The sequence below is a fragment of the Heloderma suspectum genome, chromosome 6, assembly GCF_057233095.1.
Source record: "Heloderma suspectum isolate Gila_16-S chromosome 6, 16-S_ref, whole genome shotgun sequence".
Classification (NCBI taxonomy): Eukaryota; Metazoa; Chordata; class Lepidosauria; order Squamata; family Helodermatidae; genus Heloderma; species Heloderma suspectum.
In genome coordinates, this window is record NC_139463.1 from 92668834 (window position 1) to 92687861 (window position 19028).

Here is a 19028-nt window from a genome sequence, read left to right on the forward strand (position 1 = left end):
GAACTTAAGGGACAATTCACTGTACACATACATTGGTCTGGGCCTTTAATACATTCTTGATGACCAACCAAACCCAAAGTATTCTAAACTGGAATGAATTATGTGTAGGGACATGGAAAACAAGGAGGTTCTCCACGTTCCAACTTGAAACTTGGTCAGACACATGGTGATATCAGATTGCAAGGATTTTTTTTTTCATCATGTTATGTAAAATCATGAAGTAACTGGGTGCGCATTCAAAAGTATTTAATCTTATCCCAATGATTAAATACTCTTTCTGCACTTGTTAAAAGTACGCATTTTTCATGCATATTTTTCTAATGTATATTATAAAAATTTATGTGTTTTTTCAGACATATTTCCCCCCCCCCCTCGTGAACAAAATTAGAGGCCAAGGAGTGCAGATTGCACTCACATTCAGGGTTAGGAGGTGGGAATGGGCAGGGTCCTAAGCAAACTGAAACAAGTGTCTTATACATCCCTAATTATAAGATGCTGCAGATGGAGGCCAGAAGGATATTTAATCAGAGCTTTCTCTTTATGAGCCACTCCCGATGGTTCAGCTCAGGCCTCAGAACAATCATGTAGCATTTAGGGAAAAAAATGAAACTCAGCAACCCAGCACTTGAGGCTAAGATGGAGAATATCTCCACAGCTACCATGTGTCTCCCCTTGCTGCTCAAATACGTTGGAACAAAGGATAACCAGACACTGCAAAACACCAGCATGCTGAAAGTGATCAATTTTGCTTCATTGAAACGATCAGGGAGTTTCCTCGCTAGAAAAGCGACAGTAAAACTAACAATAGCCAGGAGGCCCATGTAGCCCAGGACACAGTAAAACATCGTAGCTGAGCCCTCATTGCATTCCAATACAATTTCTTCCATTTCTGCATGCATATCAACGTCTGGGAATGGAGGAGAGGTTGCCAACCACACAGCACAAATGCCTGCTTGAATGAGGGAACAGGAAAGAACAATGGAGGTGCCCAGGCCTTTCCCCACACACTTCCTCATCCTGGATCCTGGCTGGATGGCCATAAAAGCCAGAACCACTGTGATGTTTTTTGCCAAGACAGACGACACAGCCACTGAGAAAATTATGCCAAAGGTAGTTTGGCGGAGGAGACATGTCACCCTCAGGGGTTGGCCAATGAATACTAAGGCACAAATGAAACAAAGCAAGAGGGAGATGAGAAGAGTGTAAGTGAGGTTCCGGTTGTTAGCTTTGATTATGGGAGTGTCATGGTGCTTTATAAAAATTCCTAGCACTAAAACAGTGATTAAAAAAAATGAAAGAGCACCAGTTGTCAAACCAAGCCCAAGAGGTTCTTCATAAGATAAGAAAGTTATAAGCTTTGGAATGCATGAACTGCGGTGCTTATTTGGATAATGATCCTCTGGACACTGGTGACAGTCAGTCATATCTGAAAGTTAGAAGATGTATTTTCAGTTATACAGATATTCCATATTGTAATTTTCTTAAAGAACTCACTTTAGTGGGAAAGTGCCTACAATAATGAATCAAACTCATAGATAACCATTTGCATGGGCATCCACATACAAACTGATGTAATTGTATATTGCTTTATTTGTGTGAAAAAGGGGTGGCACCTTTAGGGAGCAATCTTATGTCCCCTGGATAGTGTCTGGCGACAGAGGACTATTTGGTTTCTGGGATCTGAGGTCGGAACCAGGGCTCCAATCTCAGAGCCCAGAAACCGCACTCCCTGCCCCAACCCCCTCATAGCCAGCACAGTTCTCTACACCGGCTGCATCTCCACGCTCGGAAACAGCATGGAGACAGGGAAAAGGGGGTAGTCCTAAGGGTGGGAGGGACTACAGAAGCCATGTTAAACAGCTTCCTATGCACATCCCGGCCTCCTTCCCTCCCCCTCCCAAAGCCGCGGCTAAATCTGAACATCTTCATAGTATCCACCGTCAACATTCACTATTTCTCTCATCTAAAAACTCTTGAATATAGTAACCTTTCCTCATGGGAGTGTTGCTCCAGCCCCTTGATACACCATTTCACCATTTCCTACACCAATTTTGGCTCTACAAAATCCATTTTTGTGGTACTGTGATCAGAATTATATACATTATTGCAAGTGTGGTGACATCATAAATTTGTATAAAGGCAGTATGATATTGGCAGTTTTATTCCTCATGCCTTTCCTAGTGATCCTCAACATGGAATTTGCCTTTTTCACAGCAGCTGCACACTGGGTCAATATTTTCATTGAGCTACCCATAAGAAAAACAAGATTTCTTTCCTCAGCCACCACCACCGGCTGATAGTGTGAACCCCCCGTTGTATTTGAAAAGTGCTGTATGATATAATTCTCACCGTTCTGGTCAGAAATCTTCCCTTCTGGACATGGAATGCAGTTGTAGCAGCAGAATGGCTCCCCCTCCTTCTTTTGCTTGCTGTGGCCAGGCTGGCAATGGCCGTTACACACAGAGATGGGTTGTGCCTAATCCAGGAAAGACAGAAGAGAATGGTAAACTGCCTATTCCACCAACGAAATATGAGAATCTTCAGGCGAATGGGTTAGAATCCTTAAGGTTCAGAAGCGAACACGATATAATGCCATCAGCTTCTGTGGGTTTCCTGATTGTGACATGCACTTCAATAGAATATTTTACCTTTAAAATAAAGGCCAAAAGCAAATATTTCCATGGATTAGATGCTTAGCCAGTTGACTCAACCCAGACCAATTTGCTTGTGAGTAAGCTCCTTTGAACTCAGTGGGACTTACTTCTGAGTAATCATATACAGAGGGTCGCTGTACATGCTTAAAAACTAATCCATGCATCATGTCATGCGAGATAACTTCATAATTGACACGCTTCCCAAAGGCCTGCATTCATTCAGGTCCTACCTGGTGAAATGAGCTGTGCCATACAATGTTATCTTCATTAAGGGTCAATGCTTCGGCTACTGGAGCTTGGGGGTTTAGCCTTCCAACTTTTAGTCTAACAAAAGAATGGTTTGGAAATATGACCCAATTTATAACATCAAAGTCTGTTATTAATACTCCATTCTGGTCAAAGGAAACCTTGTCCCCAGCACTGTTGTTAAAAGACACTTGTTTCAGAAAGTGGTGGAGCTAGGTTGAATATGAAAAAGAAGTGTTTAATAAAAAGGTTTCAGCAAGAAACGGAATCATCTATCTATCTATCTATCTATCTATCTATCTATCATCTATCTATCATCTCCATCCTGATTGTTCTTGAAGCTTACATCTTGGATGCATTTTGAAGGAAAGCGTGCACCAGTTGAAGCAGTGACAAAATATACCCAGTGGCCTCATTTCCACTTTGGGGGCAAAAAATGCTCCTGCTATGGAACAGTGCTACAATATCATATGTTCACATAACATCTTTTTTTCCCAAAGGGCAACATCTGGCTCCATTTCCAAATGAAGAGGTGGAATACGCAACCCGTCCCTCACCCACTTCGTAAACCATTAGCGTTAGAATGCCCGTGTCCCCACCTATGGAAGATCTGATCTAGGAAAGAAGCTAAAGCACTGGGAGGTTGCTACCAAAGACTCCCCAAATCTATTGGTCCAGAATGAGCATTTCTGGCTACCTTTCTCAAACATAAGGAAAAGCCCCTTTGCTAAGACGTGTCAATCCAAATTCCGATTCTATTTTAAATCGCATCGTGGTGGCTCCAAGATGCTCAGTAACAGCTTAGCCTCCTTTCATTCATCACCCATTCAAACAGAACCTGTTTGCTTTGCTACACAGATTAATACCTGTTGAGTTACTCAGAGATGGTACTCCTGCCCCATGAGTTGGTTTGATATTTGTATGCAATGGTAAAGTTACCAGTGACAAAGCTGTGGAAGAAACAGGTCTGCAGTGTCTTCTTGAAGATCTTGCTCCAAGTATTGCCAGCAATGGTGCAAAATACCCACACCTATAGCTACCAGGTTACTGAAAAAGATATATGGACTTTCTGAGCACTTGAGAAATTACCTGCCATGGCTGGTGTTTCTGAGGTTTCCATCTCTCTCTCTCCACTGCTGCTCTGCCTGTATATGTGGAGGAAACCATGGCATGTAAAGCATGAGCCAAAGCATAGACAGCATTGTAGATGCTGTAGCTGTGGCCTGTAATGTGCTTTTCAAAAACATGCTCTGGGAGGTTCTCCAGCCTCTCTTCCCTGGTGCAGAGATCTCCAGTCATATTGGCCAAAACAGAATTTGAGACGACACAGCCAAACGCAAATGCCCAGAAGTCTCCGATGAAACCATCTTCCTGTGTGCTGTAAGGATTTCTGCTCTGAAGGAAGGGTTGAAATCCTGGTAGTTCATTGGAGTGGGCTGCAAAGGATAGAGCACCTTGGAATATTTGGATATTCTTTTTCCAGGTCTGCACATTGCCATATGATTTCAATTCTAGCTGGGCTGTCATAATCCACACTTTACCAATTGCCATTTGTATTGTTTCTTTAATATCTGAGAGAGATAGTATCCAGTTCAAAATCAACATGGAACGAAGATCTCCGAAGTAGAGAAACACTTTGGCTGTGCTTTTGATAATTCTATCACGCACTTTAAATGACCATTGTCTAATATCTCTGAACACATTGTCCATACCTAGATTGTAGATTTTGTCTATGAAGGCAAAGCAGATGCCATGCTTGGAAAAGTGTTGAACCACAACCTGCTTGATCCATTCCAAATTAACTCCAACTGAAGTGAATAATCCGATCCATGTCCACTTGAAATGGAGCAGCACATGCAGAATCCCCCTGTACTGATAGGCTTCATTTGGGACCATTTGGTAGAAAGGAATTCCTTGGGTGCTATCCATCATCACTGAACCATATACAAGCTACACATAGATTGGGAGTAGGTGGATAGACAGAATGATTTTCAAAGTGAATTAACAGCTTTTTTCTGCTGTCTACATGGGATTAGTCCCTGTTTATCAAGGCTAGGCAACCTTTTGTGGCCTGCAGGTACAGGTGACATTTTGAAAAAAAAATGTCCTGGGCACCACCACAAATTGCTGTGGAAGGTCAAGTGTTGGGAGCAGCCCTTCTCTGAATTTTCTCTTTTCTCCCCACCCCCACCCCCCACCCTGGATGTTTTTTGTCTCCCTTTATAGGTTCTCACCTTTCTTCCATCCATATGCCATTTTTGGAAAGGGAACCCTTCTCCCCAGCTCTATTAAAGTCAGCGGAGCAAGATTGATTGCCAAAATGATGATGGTGATGATGTCGCCTGGAGCAGGGAGTAAGCCTATCCATTGCCAAGGACACCGCTGTACCAAGGGTTCTGAATGGGGTGGGCTTTCCTCCTCAACACATTTCTTTTAGGCAGGACACATTTTTCCTCACCTCTCTTAAAGTTTAGTTGAGTGCTCTTGTGCCATTGACTTCGCTAAAGGTAGAAGGAAGTGTGGGGATTATGGCCACACTCTGGTGAGTTTTTGGTAGGGGTGCATGAAAGTCACTTACCTGGTCTCGCAGCTTGCTTCGCAGTGGTGGGGTGGTGCTTCGCTGCTCCCCCCGAAGTTCAGGCCAGGGGGGGGAGGCTTCCCTCCTCGCCTGGCCGAAATTCAGGCCAGGGGGCAAGCTTCCCGCCTCACCCGGCCGAAATTCAGGCCGGGGAGGAGGCGCCTCGCCTCGCCCGGCCGCGAAATAAAAAGTAAAAAAAAAAAAAAACGCCCCCGTGATAGGCTACGTGACGATTTACGTAGCCTATCATGGCTAGATCTGCAAAATCAGCTGTGATAGGCTACGTTAATCATCATGTAGCCTATCACGGGTGACTTTAAAAAAAAAAAAGCGCGTACGCAAATGGCGGCCGCCATAGGGAGCCGCCATTCACGTTCCTTATTTTGGTCGCTGTAGTCTACGTAAATCTTTATGTAGACTACGGTGAAAATAAGGGCAATGCAAATAGCGTTGCCCTTATTTTCGCCGTAGTCTACGTAATCTTTACGTAGACTACAGCGACCAAATAAGGAACGGGAATGGTGGCTCCCTATGGGGGCCGCCATTAGCCGTATGCGCTTTTTTTTTTTTTAAGTCACCCGTGATAGGCTACATGACGATTTACGTAGCCTATCACGGCTGACTATCGTCACGTAGCCTATCACGGGGGTGTTTGTTTGTTTTTTTACTTTTCTTGTAATGGTGGCGGTAGCAGCCAGTCAAAAGACCGGCTTCCGCCCCTGCCCCTGTTGAAGCCCTACCGAACTGCCGCTGCGACCCGCCACCGGGAGCGACATTCGGGAAAGGTAAGTCCCATCCCGGGGGGGGGGCGGGGGGTGTGCGGAGAATTTCTCCCCGAAACTACTTCGGGGGGCCGAATACATTGGCACTCAGCCCCCCGAAGTTTTGGGGAGAAATTCTCCCCATCCCTAGTTTTTGGGTCTCCAGGCACCTAGTTGCCAAGTCCTAATACACAAGGAAGTGCCTCCTGATTTTTACTTGAGATTCTGCTGTGGCTTGTGTTGGATATTCTGGTGTGACATACAGCAGTCTTGCATTTTATAGAGAAACGGTGGTAAGTAAGACAACCTTTAGTATTGGAGGTAATAAACACAGGTTAGAGCCAGCTTAGAAAGTACTGTATTAGTGCTTTTATACACATCATCAGAGAAGGCTTCCTGAAACTGTTTAACTAAAGCTGTGTGTATGAGTGTAAGTATGCAATAGCATGGGATATTGTTACTTGCTTCTTCTCTTGGAAGGGCACACACTTCTTGTTGCAGAGGGAGAAGGGAAGAAGGGAGAAAGAAGGAAGAGGAAGGGAAGATAAATGGAAAAATGAACTGATCAAGCTACAGACTACAAGGGGGATGAACAAGACAAGCAGCTGTTGATGCAACACATTCTTTATCTCCCTGTAGTGTCTGGAAACATGCGGAACTGTTCCTATTATCCAAGGGTTTTTAGCTCCTTTATTGCTAGATAAAACACTATGTATACTTTAGGGGTGTATGAAACCTAGTTACCGTTCTGGTCCAGGTGTCCGTGGGGGGGGGGGAGGTGATCTGTCCCTCCCCCCGGAATCCTCCCCAGCCAGTTCTACTCCAAGGTGACTTTGCAGAGCCTCCGGCCACGCTCATCCGGAGCCGGACTTCTGTCCGCTGCTGGGCTGCGGCTGCAAAAGGCATTGGGCATAGGGGACGTCATTTGCATCCCTGCTGTTTTCCTGATAGGCTATGTAAATATTTACATAGCCTATCACCAAAAAGAGCAGGGATGCAAATGGCGTGCACTACGCCGGATGCCATTTGCGTCCATAGTCCTGGACAGCGGACTGACAGCAGCAGTGATTGGACCCAGACCAGCTGGCAGCAGGTAGGGTCCGTCCGGGGAGGATTTCGGGGGGTGGCGCAGGGGAGTAGTCCATTCAACCATGGACTCCGGGGGGCTGAATCTGGTGTCATTGGAGTCTGTGGCGGATTTCTGCGCCATCCCTAGTATACTTCCCTTTCAAGTGCTGCACCTTTCTAAAGTCAGTTCTTTTCTCTCTCTCAGTGAAAGGAAATGTAATGTCTCATCTCATATGTATCTGCTCCGACTTTACAGTCATCTTCAGAGACCCTACTTTGGGTGCCCCTCCTTCCGAAGGAGATTAGACAGGTCACTACAAGAGAGGGCATTCTTAGCGATTCTGCCTCACCTCTCTTTTCTCCCAGACATTTTTGCGTTTAGGAAGAGGGGCTTGAAAAAAATGGTGGTTTTATATATTTTATTCCAACGTTGTTGTTTTGTATTGTGTTTTATACTTTTAGTTTTTGTATGGTGTTTTTCATCTGTACGGCTGACCACCTACTTATTTGATCCTTGCCCATCTTGGCTCATTATGGGCTGCAGAGAGAGACTGGGTGAGGGGATCAGGGCAGTGGTGAATGCCTCCCTTGAGGAGGGAGTGATGCCATCAGCCCTCAAGGAGTCAGTGATAAGACTGCTCTTAAAAAAGCCCTCCTTGGATCCTCAAGTTCTGAACAACTTTCGCCCAGTCTCAAATCTGACATTTTGGGGCAAGGTGATTGAGCGGGTGGTGGCGGTGCAGTTGAAGGCACACTTGGAAGAAACTGATTATCTAGACCCATTTCAGTCGGGCTTCAGGCTTGGGCATGGGACAGAAACAGCCTTGGTCGCCTTGGTAGATGATATGAGGAGGGCTCTGGATAGGGGTGAATGCTCCTTCCTTGTTCTCCTCGACCTCTCAGCTGCTTTTGATACCGTTGAACATGTTATCCTTCTGGACCGCCTAGAGGGGTTGGGCATTGGAGACACTGTATTGCGGTGGTTCCGGTCCTTCCTCTCCGGCAGGTACCAGTGTAGCACTGGGAGAGGAGGTTTTGGACCCGTGGCCACTCACTTGTGGGGTGCCACAGGGTTCCATCCTCTCCCCGATGATATTTAACCTCTATGTGAAGCTGCTGGGGGCTATCATCAGGAGGTTTGGGGTGCAGTGTCATCAATATGCGGATGACACGCAGCTCTACCTCTCATTCAAATCTTCACCAAGGTTGGCTGTAGAATCCCTGTCCAAATGTCTGGAGACGGTGAGTGGCTGGATGGGGAGGAATAAGCTGAAGCTGAACCCTGACAAGACCGAGGTACTTTTGGTGGGAGACAAGAGGAGGCTGGGGGACGTTGACCTGGTGTTGAATGGGGTACAGCTACCCTTGAAAGACCAGGTCTGCAGCCTGGGGGTCATTTTGGACTCCTAGCTGTCCATGGAGGCTCAGGTGTCAGCTGTGAGCCGGACAGCGCTGTATCAACTCCATCTGATACGGCGGCTGCGCCCCTTCCTTCCCGACCATCTGCTCCCATCGGTAGTACATGCCCTGGTCTCCTCTCGTTTAGACTACTGTAATGCGGTCTACATGGGGTTACCCTTGAAGACGGTTCGGAAACTGCAGCTGGTACAGAACGCAGCGGCTCGCCTGATTAAAGGCAGCCACCGGCGAGATCACATCACTCCAGTGCTGAAGGAGTTGCACTGGTTACCACTTTTTTTCCGGGCCAAATTCAAGGAGTTGGTTTTGACCTTTAAAACACTATATGGTTCCGGCCCAGCCTATCTTAAGGAGCACCTCCAGCAGCACCAGACAGGCCACTTAACAAGATCAGCCTCGGATGGCCTTCTCTCTGTCCCATCAGCCAGGACAGCTAGACTGGTGGGGACGAGGGAGAGGGCCTTTTCTGTGGTGGCCCCCACTCTGTGGAACTCCCTCCCTGGGGAACTCCATCATGCCACCTCTTTAATGAGCTTCCGTCGTGGATTAAAAACATGGTTGTTCAGGCAGGCATTTGGGGTGGGTTAGGGTATTTTAGAAAATGTTTTTATTGTAGAATTTTATTGTTTTAAACTGTTTTATTGTATGTTGTACATTACCCAGGGTGGCTGGGTGACCAGCCAGATGGGCAATTAATAAATTTAATAATAAATAAATAAATAAATAAATAAATTATTCTTTTAGCTTTTGGAGTCCACCCAGAGAATGCTTGATATTGGGGAGATTAAAAACATAATCAATAGATGAAATAATTAACAAAATAAATCCCCCCTTTTTTAGGTTACAGAAGAACATTACCTGTTTAGTAGCAAATTTGTTCTTGCTTCAGGCACTGAATGCTCATTTGAGTAAAGCAAGAGGGGAAATTTCCTCTTTACCTGGGAGCAATAGTTTGATTCTATTGTGGAAGCTCTTCTCTAAATGCCTTTCTTATCAGATGTGTGCTGTGTAGCAACCAAGGGTTATTTATTTATTTATTTTAGTGGTGGTGCCTGGTAGTGGAAAGGGAAAAGGAAAGGTTCCTCCTGTGCATGCGTTGGGTCATTACTGACCCCTAGAGGGAAGCCTGCTTACGCTGGCGTTTACATGGCAGACTATAGCGGGGTGGTTTCCCATTGCCTTCCCCAGTTGTCTGATTCCTGTATTATTATTATTATTATTTTCTGTGTCAGGTTAATATATTTTAGTTCAGGAAATGCTGTACTCTAATTCAGGTCATCAGCTGTTTCCTCATTTTATCATTAATGCAATGGTATGATGGCATATTATAGTGTTTTATGGTGTAAACCAGTTATTGTTTTTTATGTGTTGTTCACCGCCCTGGGATCTATCGGATGAAAGGCACTACACAAATGTTTTAAATACACCTAATAACACAAAATAAACTTTGGTGTAAGTATGGAAAAATCAATTGGTTCTCATACATGACATCAGAGGCTCAGTATAGGCTCCTTGATCATTCAAGTATGGAAAACGAGGATATGCACTTTCATTCATGGTGAAGGAAATTGCGGATGTGTTTTGCTGATCATCAGTGGTGTCGCTGGATTTGCCATATTCTTTAGGGGTTGTTGGTGTGCAGAGCTTTGGCTGCTACAATGACAGAGTGAAGTGATGACCGTAGTTGAGATGATCCTGGAGCTCTTCTCATTTGTAATGGCAGTTCACTCAAGCGTAACAGAATTCGGAGTCTCAGTGGCCAGGTTCTGGTAAATTAACAAGGCCACTGTGTGCGTAACCAAGAGCCAGAAATCTAGACCACGGCAGACCATGGGCTCAGTAAGAGATATCGAGCTGCAGTGCCAGAAAACTAGGGATGTATAAGACTTCCATCTGGGGGGTGAACCTCAACAATTTTTCCCCAGTTCGGCCTTGCGGATTCCATTCATTCCCGCCCCCCCCCCCATGATGTTGACTCAATCTGTAGCAAGTCTATTCAATAATGGATTCCCTGGTTTATTTTTTTTTAAATGGCTGCAATTTGTACAAATTGTAACCCCTGCCCCCGCTCAGGTATTTACATTTGTACAAATGCGGTTGTGTGTGTTTTTTAAAAATGGCAATCTTGTGCAAGCGCACCTGATTGCAAGGCCACCTGTCCACTATGTAGCTCTGCAGAGATGTATTCCACTCTTGTAAATATTCTTGGCAGTTTCCTCCTTTCAGCACGCATCATCACACGGGGGAGACCAGCCTGGTCCTACACATCTGCCAGAGAGGGGGGAGCTGCAGGGAGGTCGCTCCACCCCTCCCTGCTAGAAAGAACACACAGCTCCAACTGACAGTTCCTTGGGACTGCAGACTCTGGCCTCATTCATCGGCTAGAGAACCAAGGGCCACTGGGGAACTGCACCTCCTGCCCCCCGGGAAGAACATAAGCATAAGGGGGAGACCAACCTGGTCCTACACATTGGTCATTGGTGTATTTGCTCCCCTTCCCCTCCTTCCTCCCAGTCCCTTTTCCTTCTGTGTCATGTCTTTTAGACTGTAAGCCCGAGGGCAGGGACTGTCTTAATATTCATCTATGTAAGCCACTCTGGGAGCCTGTTTTGGCTGAAGAGTGGGGGAAAAAAATAATAGTTCTTTTGATAGTGTTAATTCCTGTATTGTTTTAATCAGGTTTTGGCTGGTTGACACTTTCTACCAGGTCCTTACCTGTGGCCACTCCGCTGTATTCTAGGTAGGGATGGCAGAGAATTCCGCCACAGATTCCAGTGAGGCCAGATTCTTTAGAATCCATCCCCCAGAATCCATGGTAGAATGCCCCCACCCCGGAATCCCCCCTGGACAGCACTTACCTGGGGCGGATGCAGTGGATTCAGCGGCGGCGGCAGTGGCTCCATTGGCTGGTCTCCTGGCTGGCCGCGGCTGGGCTGCTGCGGCCGCCATTGCTATTCTTTGCAGCTGTGATAGGCTACGTAAGTATTTCGGTAGCCTATCATGGCTAACTGCCCCCGCAAAAAAAAAACCAGCATATGCAAATGGCAGCGGCTACAGTGGCTGCCATTTGCGTTCCCTATTTCTCACCATTCTAGCCTACGTAAATATTTACGTAGGCTATTACAGCAAAAAATAGGGGAAAACAGATAGCATAGAGGGTGGTATTTGTGTTCCTTTATTTTTCGACGTTCTAAATATTTACGTAGGCTAGAACTAGGGATGGCGGAGAATTTCTCCCTGAATCTTTGGGGGGCCGAGCACCAACGCATTCGGCCCCCAAATTCGGTGGTGAAATTTTCCGCCGCCCCTCTGGCCCCCGGGATGGGACTTAGGTTTGGCGAATGTCCCTCCCGGGGGCGGGTCCCAGTGGCGTTTCAGCAGCGTTTCGTTGCGGGCGAGGGCGGCAACCGGTCTCCCATCCTGACCAGCTGCCGCCGCAGCCATTTTAAAAAAAAACAACTAAAGTAAAAACAAAAACAAAAACGTGATAGTCTATGTAATAATTCACGTAGCCTATCACGGCTCGATTTCCAAAGTCAGCCATGATAGGCTACGTAAATCGTCACATAGCCTATCACGGGTGACTTTGGAAAAAAGAAAAAAAAGCGCGTACGCAAATGGCGGCGTCCCATGGGCGCCGCCATTTGCGTTCCTTAATTTGGCATGTCTAGTCTACGTAAAGATTTACGTAGACTACGGCGAAAATAAGGGCAACGCAAATAGCATTCTGTTATTTTTGCCATAGTTTATGTAAATCTTCACGTAGACTAGACGTGCCAAAATAAGGAACGCAAATGGCGGCGCCCATGGGCCGCCGCCATTTGCGTACGCGCTTTTTTTTCCCAAAGTCACCCGTGATAGGCTACGTGACGATTTACGTAGCCTATCATGGCTGACTTTGGAAATCGAGCCGTGATAGGCTACGTAAATCGTCACGTAGCCTATCACGGGGTCTTTTTTTTTTTTTTTTTACTTTTTGTTACAAGCCTCCCCCCTGTTCTGAATTTCAGCCGGGCAAGGCAGGAAGCCTCCCCCCCTTCACCTGAACTTTGGGGGGGGGGAAGTGAAGTGCCTCCCCCCCACCACAAACCCAAGCTGCGAAAAGCTAAGTGACTTTCGTACATCCCTAGCTAGAACTAGGGATGTCACAGAATTTCACCATGAATCTTGGGTAGGCCGAATGCCAGCGCATTCGGCCCCCTGAAATCGGTGACGAAACGGTCTGCCCCCCCCCCCGGGACGGGACTTACCTTGGGCAAATCTTCCTGGCAGTGGCAGCTCTGGCAGCGGTTCGGCGGCGGTTCAGCGGTGGCGGCTGCGGCGGCCGGTCTTCCGACCGGCTGTCGCCGCCGCCATTTCGAGTAAAAACAAAACAAAACAAAACAAAATGTGATAGGCTATGTAAACATTTACGTACCCTATCACGGCTAGATTTTTAAAAAATACCGTGATAGGCTCCGTAAATGTTTATGTAGCCTATCACGGCTGAATAAAAAAGACGAAAACAAAACGCGCGTACGCAAATGGCAGCGCCCATGGGTGCTGCCATTTGCGTTCCTTATTTTGGCACATCTAGTCTATGTAAACATTTACGTAGACTATGGCAAAATTAAGAGGAAAGCAAATAGCGTAGATACTAAGCTATTTGCGTTCCCCCTATTTTCGCCGTAGTCTATGTAAATGTTTACGTAGTCTAGACATGCCAAAATATGGAATGCAAATGGCGGCGCCCATGGGCACTGCCATTTGCGTACGTGCATTTTTTTTTCATTTTTTTTACTCAGCCGTGATAGGCTACATAAACATTTACGTAGTCTATCACGGTATTTTTAAAAAATCTAGCCATGATGGGCTACATCAATCTTTACGTAGCCTATCATGTTTTGTTTTGTTTTTTTACTGGAAATGGCGGTTTGCGTCCCTGCAGTCAGCCGTGATAGGCTACGTAAATGTTTACATAGCCTATCATGGCTGACAACAGGGACGCAAATTGCGGTGGCTATGGCCACCACCATTTGTGGACCCGGCTGTTCAGGATTCGGGGGGGGCCTCCCGAGACAGAGCACCTCCCCCCCGGGCAGAATTTTGGGGGGGAGGGACGGAGCACCTCCCCCCCGGCCAGAATTTCGGGGGGAGGGACAGAGCTCCCCCCCTCCTTGAATCACATTTAATTAAAAGGTAATTGACTTTCATACATCCCTAGCTAGAACGGCAAAAAATAAAGGAACGCAAATAGCGCCGACTACGCGATTTGAGTTTCCCTATTTTTTGCCGTAACGTCCTACCTAAATATTCACCTAGGCTAGAACCGTGAAAAATAGGCAACGCAAATGGCAGCCACCGTAGCCACTGCCATTTGCGTATGCTGGTGTTATTTGGGGGGGGGGGTTAGCCGTGATAGGTCACGTAAATACTTACGTAGCCTATCACTGCAGCCTGGCTGGAGGCAAATGGCGGCCGCTACGGTGGCCACCATTTGCGTCCACAGCAGCCCATCTGCGGCCGGAACTCCAGCTCTGGACGGCCCTGGCCGGCAGCTCCGCGGAGCCGCCACGGAGCGGAGCCGGCTGGGCAGGATTCTGGGGGAAGAACCCGATCACCTTCCCCCCATCGAGGATTCCAGAGGGAGGGATGGAGCGCCTCCCTCCCCAACACAAATCAATCCACAAAAAGGTAAGTGAGTTTCGTACATCCCTAATTCTAGGTACAGGGTAGGGCAAGCTACTCCAGCACCAGAAGGCAACTGGGTATTGGCAAATAGGTCTGTATCCAAAAAGCTGGAAAATGGTGGTAGGGGTGCATTGTCATGGATAGTTTTAACTTTTTATCAGCTTTTGTAGATCAGCCCCATCCATTCAGTTCCATTGTGACAACTAAGGGAGAATTCTTTGGTACAGAGTATGGAATTGACAACAAGTGCAGCAGGCCCTGGGCAGGGTAATGACGTGGTCCCCTAGGCTGATAATTGTGTGGTTGCAGAGATGTTGGACATGCAGGGAACCAGGGCAAGCCTTAGGGGTAGATGAGCTGGGCAGACACCCAGGGTGCTGAGTATATTGGCTTTGTTTCTAACTCCCAAACTCAAGTTGTTCTCAAACCCATGTTTTTAAGTTCTATGGTTATACCTTCTAATTTGAGACAAGGATGAAATGAACCATGTTACAGAGGTCTGATTCTGACAGTGGAAGTGTCCATACTACCATTTCTCAGATTGATTGGTACTAACGTGGATGAAGTAAAAAACAAACAAACACCTAAGTATGAAGGAATCATTCCAATCATTTCACTACCTTTAGCTTTGCAATTCACAGTAATAAGAAGGTATAACCGATTACATGAAATATTATCAATCTCTGTTTATACGAGACCACAAAGTCACATCCAGGCAGAAAATGAACACTTGGATCATTTGTCAATGTTTGTACTCCACACATACGTCCTACCTGAGGAATCTTGTAGATGCCCAATATAGTTTGTATCTGATGGGAGGATTCCAAGTCAAGTCCTTCGATGGCTGCAATAAGATTGACCTGGATATCACACTTGTAGTTGGGGACAAATTGGTTCAATGGAGAAATAAGATGCAATGCAGAATGAGATGTCCACCTTGTATTCATATGGCCATCACAGATGTGGAATCCCAAGGTGACATTGGGTAAGATCTGGGGGTTCCCATTGATTTCTTGTATGGCAAATACCAAGGCCAGGATATGCTGGTAGTTCTGAGTCATTGCCCTACAATGAGATTTCCACTGAGAGTCAAAAATGTCTCCTGTACTTTGTGAAATCATTACTACTGCATTGTGTGGCATTTTGATTGCTAACATTAATGCTATTGGGAAAATAACCTCAAGAATCAACACAAGTAATTTAAATTAGAATCCGTGTTTCTGTCCAATGGCATGGATGAGAGCTTGGAGAGTTATTGTCATGATGCTAATTCACTTGTTAGCTTTGACACAGAAACATAGGGTTGGATCCAGATTTAGTCACCCTTAGACTAGATCCATTGAAGTGGACTGTAGTCCATTAAGCTTTCTGCCTCAAGTCTATTCCTTGTTTTTTTATGCAACAGACTAACATGGCTACCCCTCTCAAACTTATTATGCCATATAAGATTTTGGTTACATTAAAACAACTGCATGTTTTAATTAAAATTGTGAGGAATGTTGGCATTTTTAAAGTGGTGTGTGAAAATAGACAAAGGCATACAGTTCCAGTAGTGTACTGAAATAAAACAAGGGCTTGAAGATGTAGATCACACATTTTTTTCCCCAATTTTATTTGGAATATAGATGGTGTGTTAAAGCCTTTCTATGTTATTCACACCCTCATCTTCACTTTTTGTCTATGTCTGTCTATCTGGTGGCTTCAGCAACAGGACAGGCATGCTTGTTAGGAGGGGAGGAAAGGCGCCATGGCTTTCCCATTTTGGGGATAATGCAATGGTAAACAATATGAGAAAGTCAAATGTTGTAAAGCCAAGGTGCCTCCTGGATGGCTGATTATAGCATATATACAGTAATTTCTTTCTTCCATAAACATTGCTCAGAGCACAATTTAGTAAGCCACTCTTTAAGGTTCATCCTTCCTGTCCCACCCCTCAAAATGTGATCCTGAGCAGCTTCCATCTCCATCTCATTCCACCCCACATAACTGTGCTACAACCTTTCAAGTTCTCCAGAAGTCTTCCTCTGGCTAAGTGGTTCGAAAAGCAGGTGATGGGGAAAAGAAACAGCAAAGTCAAAAGGTCTGGCCAGCTCTTGTGGCCATAGCTTCTTCAGTATAGATACACCCAGTCTCAAATTGAAGATCTTCAGTCTGGATACGTTAGCCAGTTGTAGGGGTAGCAGGTATCAGATTACACCCAGAAATGCATTTTGGGAAGGAGAAGCAATAGCTGATCTCAGTCTTTAAAACACAAAGGCCACTTGTGACTCTGGTCAGCCTTTTGCCTTGGGCAAAACACACAGGATCCTGAGGTTGCACAGAAAGATGTTAGTACATATATTAACAAAGCTGGATCAACCTACCTTTCATGTTTTTAATACCCGAGTCATGGCACGCAAGTGTGTTCAAGCTGCTTTTGCTGAGGATCGATATGGTGAAAGGAGGATTTCATCTCATGACCTTTAAGAACATTAGGGGCTGGACTTCAGGCTGGGTGAGCTGGGCGATTGCCTAGGGCGCTGAGCTGAGGCGGGTGCAAAGATGAACTGAGGGTGGGGCACCAAGCTGAGATCAACGGCTGTGTTTTTTTTAATGTACTGTCTGCTGTGAGCTAGCGTGACAGAAAGCAAATGTCTATAAGGGAGAGCCAGTGTGGTGTAGTGGCAAGAGTGTTGGACTGGGAGTCGGGAGATCTGGGTTCTAGTCCCCACTCAGCCATGGAAGCTCACTGGGTGACTTTGGACCAGTCACAGACTCTCAGTCCATCCCACCTCACAGGGTGGTTGTTGTGAGGATAAAATGAAGAGGAGAAGGAGCATAATGTAAGCTGCCTTGGGTTCCTTGCAAGAGGAAAAAAGGCGGGATATAAATGCAATAAATACTACTACTACTACTATTACTACTACCACTACTACTAAAATAAGCTTTCCCCCCCAAAATTCTACAGATGGTTTTGGTACCAACTACAGAAATGACCCTCCCTCAATTAGCTTTAAATATGTTTCTTTGACAGTGTCTGCGTTGATGTCATTTGTGCTAGGTAAAAATCAGTGGAGCACAGCTTTACTTCAAGGCAGCATCACCGAGCACTGAGCACTTCAAATACTGTAAACATTATAAGCCTGGATGAATGATAATAAAATAAAGCTGTTGGCTTCTTTGTATTTATAATGTTTCTTTATTATTTTAAAAGATAACAATAATGGATATTCTAAAACAAAGAATGCTTATCAAAAGACAGGAACTGCTACAAAAGAAAAAATATTAAAACTAAAAGCTGCGATAGCTCTGCGGTGTTGCACAATGTGCTGGCACGACTCAGAATGTGGCTGTTAGAGCAGGCAAGGAGGGGCTGCAGCAGAGAATGCTAAGATGTCATCCATGCATGCAATAATTCTCGCATGTGGCCCCAGCTTTGTGCACATGTGCATGGGTCCTTGTGAGAGGCAGCAGCAGCTTTCCCAACATTATACCAGCACCAGGTCCCATGAACCCATAAAACTGGCCTCCCTTAAACCATCATGTGATGCCCTCCTCAGTTGTTCCCCTTGCCCCCTCCTCCTTTTCTATTCCTTCTCGCTCATATCGCTCTTGCAGGATCATTCTGAACATGCTCACACAGATGCCTTATGAACTTAAATACGATAAAATGGGATGGAGATAGTGGGTAAGGATGGAAATCACATGGTTTAATTAAAAAATTACAACCATGTTATGGTACTACTAAGAAAAACCACATCCTAGATCTTCCCCCTGACTTAAAACACCTAACCATTTCCAAAAGGTTGTTGTACAAATGGAGAAACTAGGCAATAACATTCAGCCCAGCAAATCTATGGGGAAAAACAAACAAACCCTAAAACACTAAAGCTCACTTGTCAAACTTTAAATTTCTGTAAAGAAGCTATTTATTACCCTTCATACCTCAACATTGGACCATCCTGAAATCAACTTCTGCTACACTTCCTAAACAGAAGCCATAGAATCTACTGCTCCCTGAATTTCTGGTTATAGTGGCAGGATGCAATTAAAACAGGGCCACAAGTGTGGGCCTATAATTACCTGGATGGAGGAATGGCATAGGGAAAAAATCCTTACATGTAATATTCAGATTGTACTGGAGAAGGTGATTCTTCAAAAGATTTTGAAACGGAGCTAAAGAAGGTCTGGTAAACAAGGTTGCCGAAAAGGACATCTCCTGGCTGAAGATACCTGTGAAAAATAGGGTGGTGGTCCACGATGTGACATTTCACAACGTTTGCTTTACATGCCATGTGAGGCAATAGCAGTAGCAATACCAGCAACAATATCACCATTCTGAAGTGCATCTACTACACTGTCACAGGAGCCTCCATTACTGCAACACCAAGATTAGGGTGAAAGCACTGTCTGCTGGTAGGCTTGTACCCCAAAGTATGGAATGTAAAGTATCAGAAATAAGCCAATCGGATCCCTGCCTGTCCCTGTATCCAGGTGTTGAATGTTACTGGGATATTCTTATGCCATCCTTCAGCCTTTGTTATTCATTTGGGTGATGACCACTGTGACTCCACAGTGGATACAGGAAGCAGCGGAATTAATTGCAGTCATATTCGTAATTATAGTGGACTCATCTAAAACTAATGAATTCTT

At 45.5% G+C, this 19028-nt stretch overlaps 1 protein-coding gene across 1 annotated transcript; it reads right to left on the bottom strand.

The window, feature by feature from the left end:
• Positions 1-524: 524 nt before the first annotated feature.
• On the bottom strand, positions 525-15457 carry LOC146341841 (vomeronasal type-2 receptor 26-like). Its single transcript, XM_084807060.1, has 4 exons — positions 15170-15457; positions 2885-3112; positions 2350-2476; positions 525-1426 (listed from the first exon to the last, which is right to left on the bottom strand). Exons 1-4 carry the CDS (start codon positions 15455-15457, stop codon positions 525-527), a joined length of 1545 nt encoding a protein of 514 aa, XP_084663186.1.
• Positions 15458-19028: the final 3571 nt, after the last annotated feature.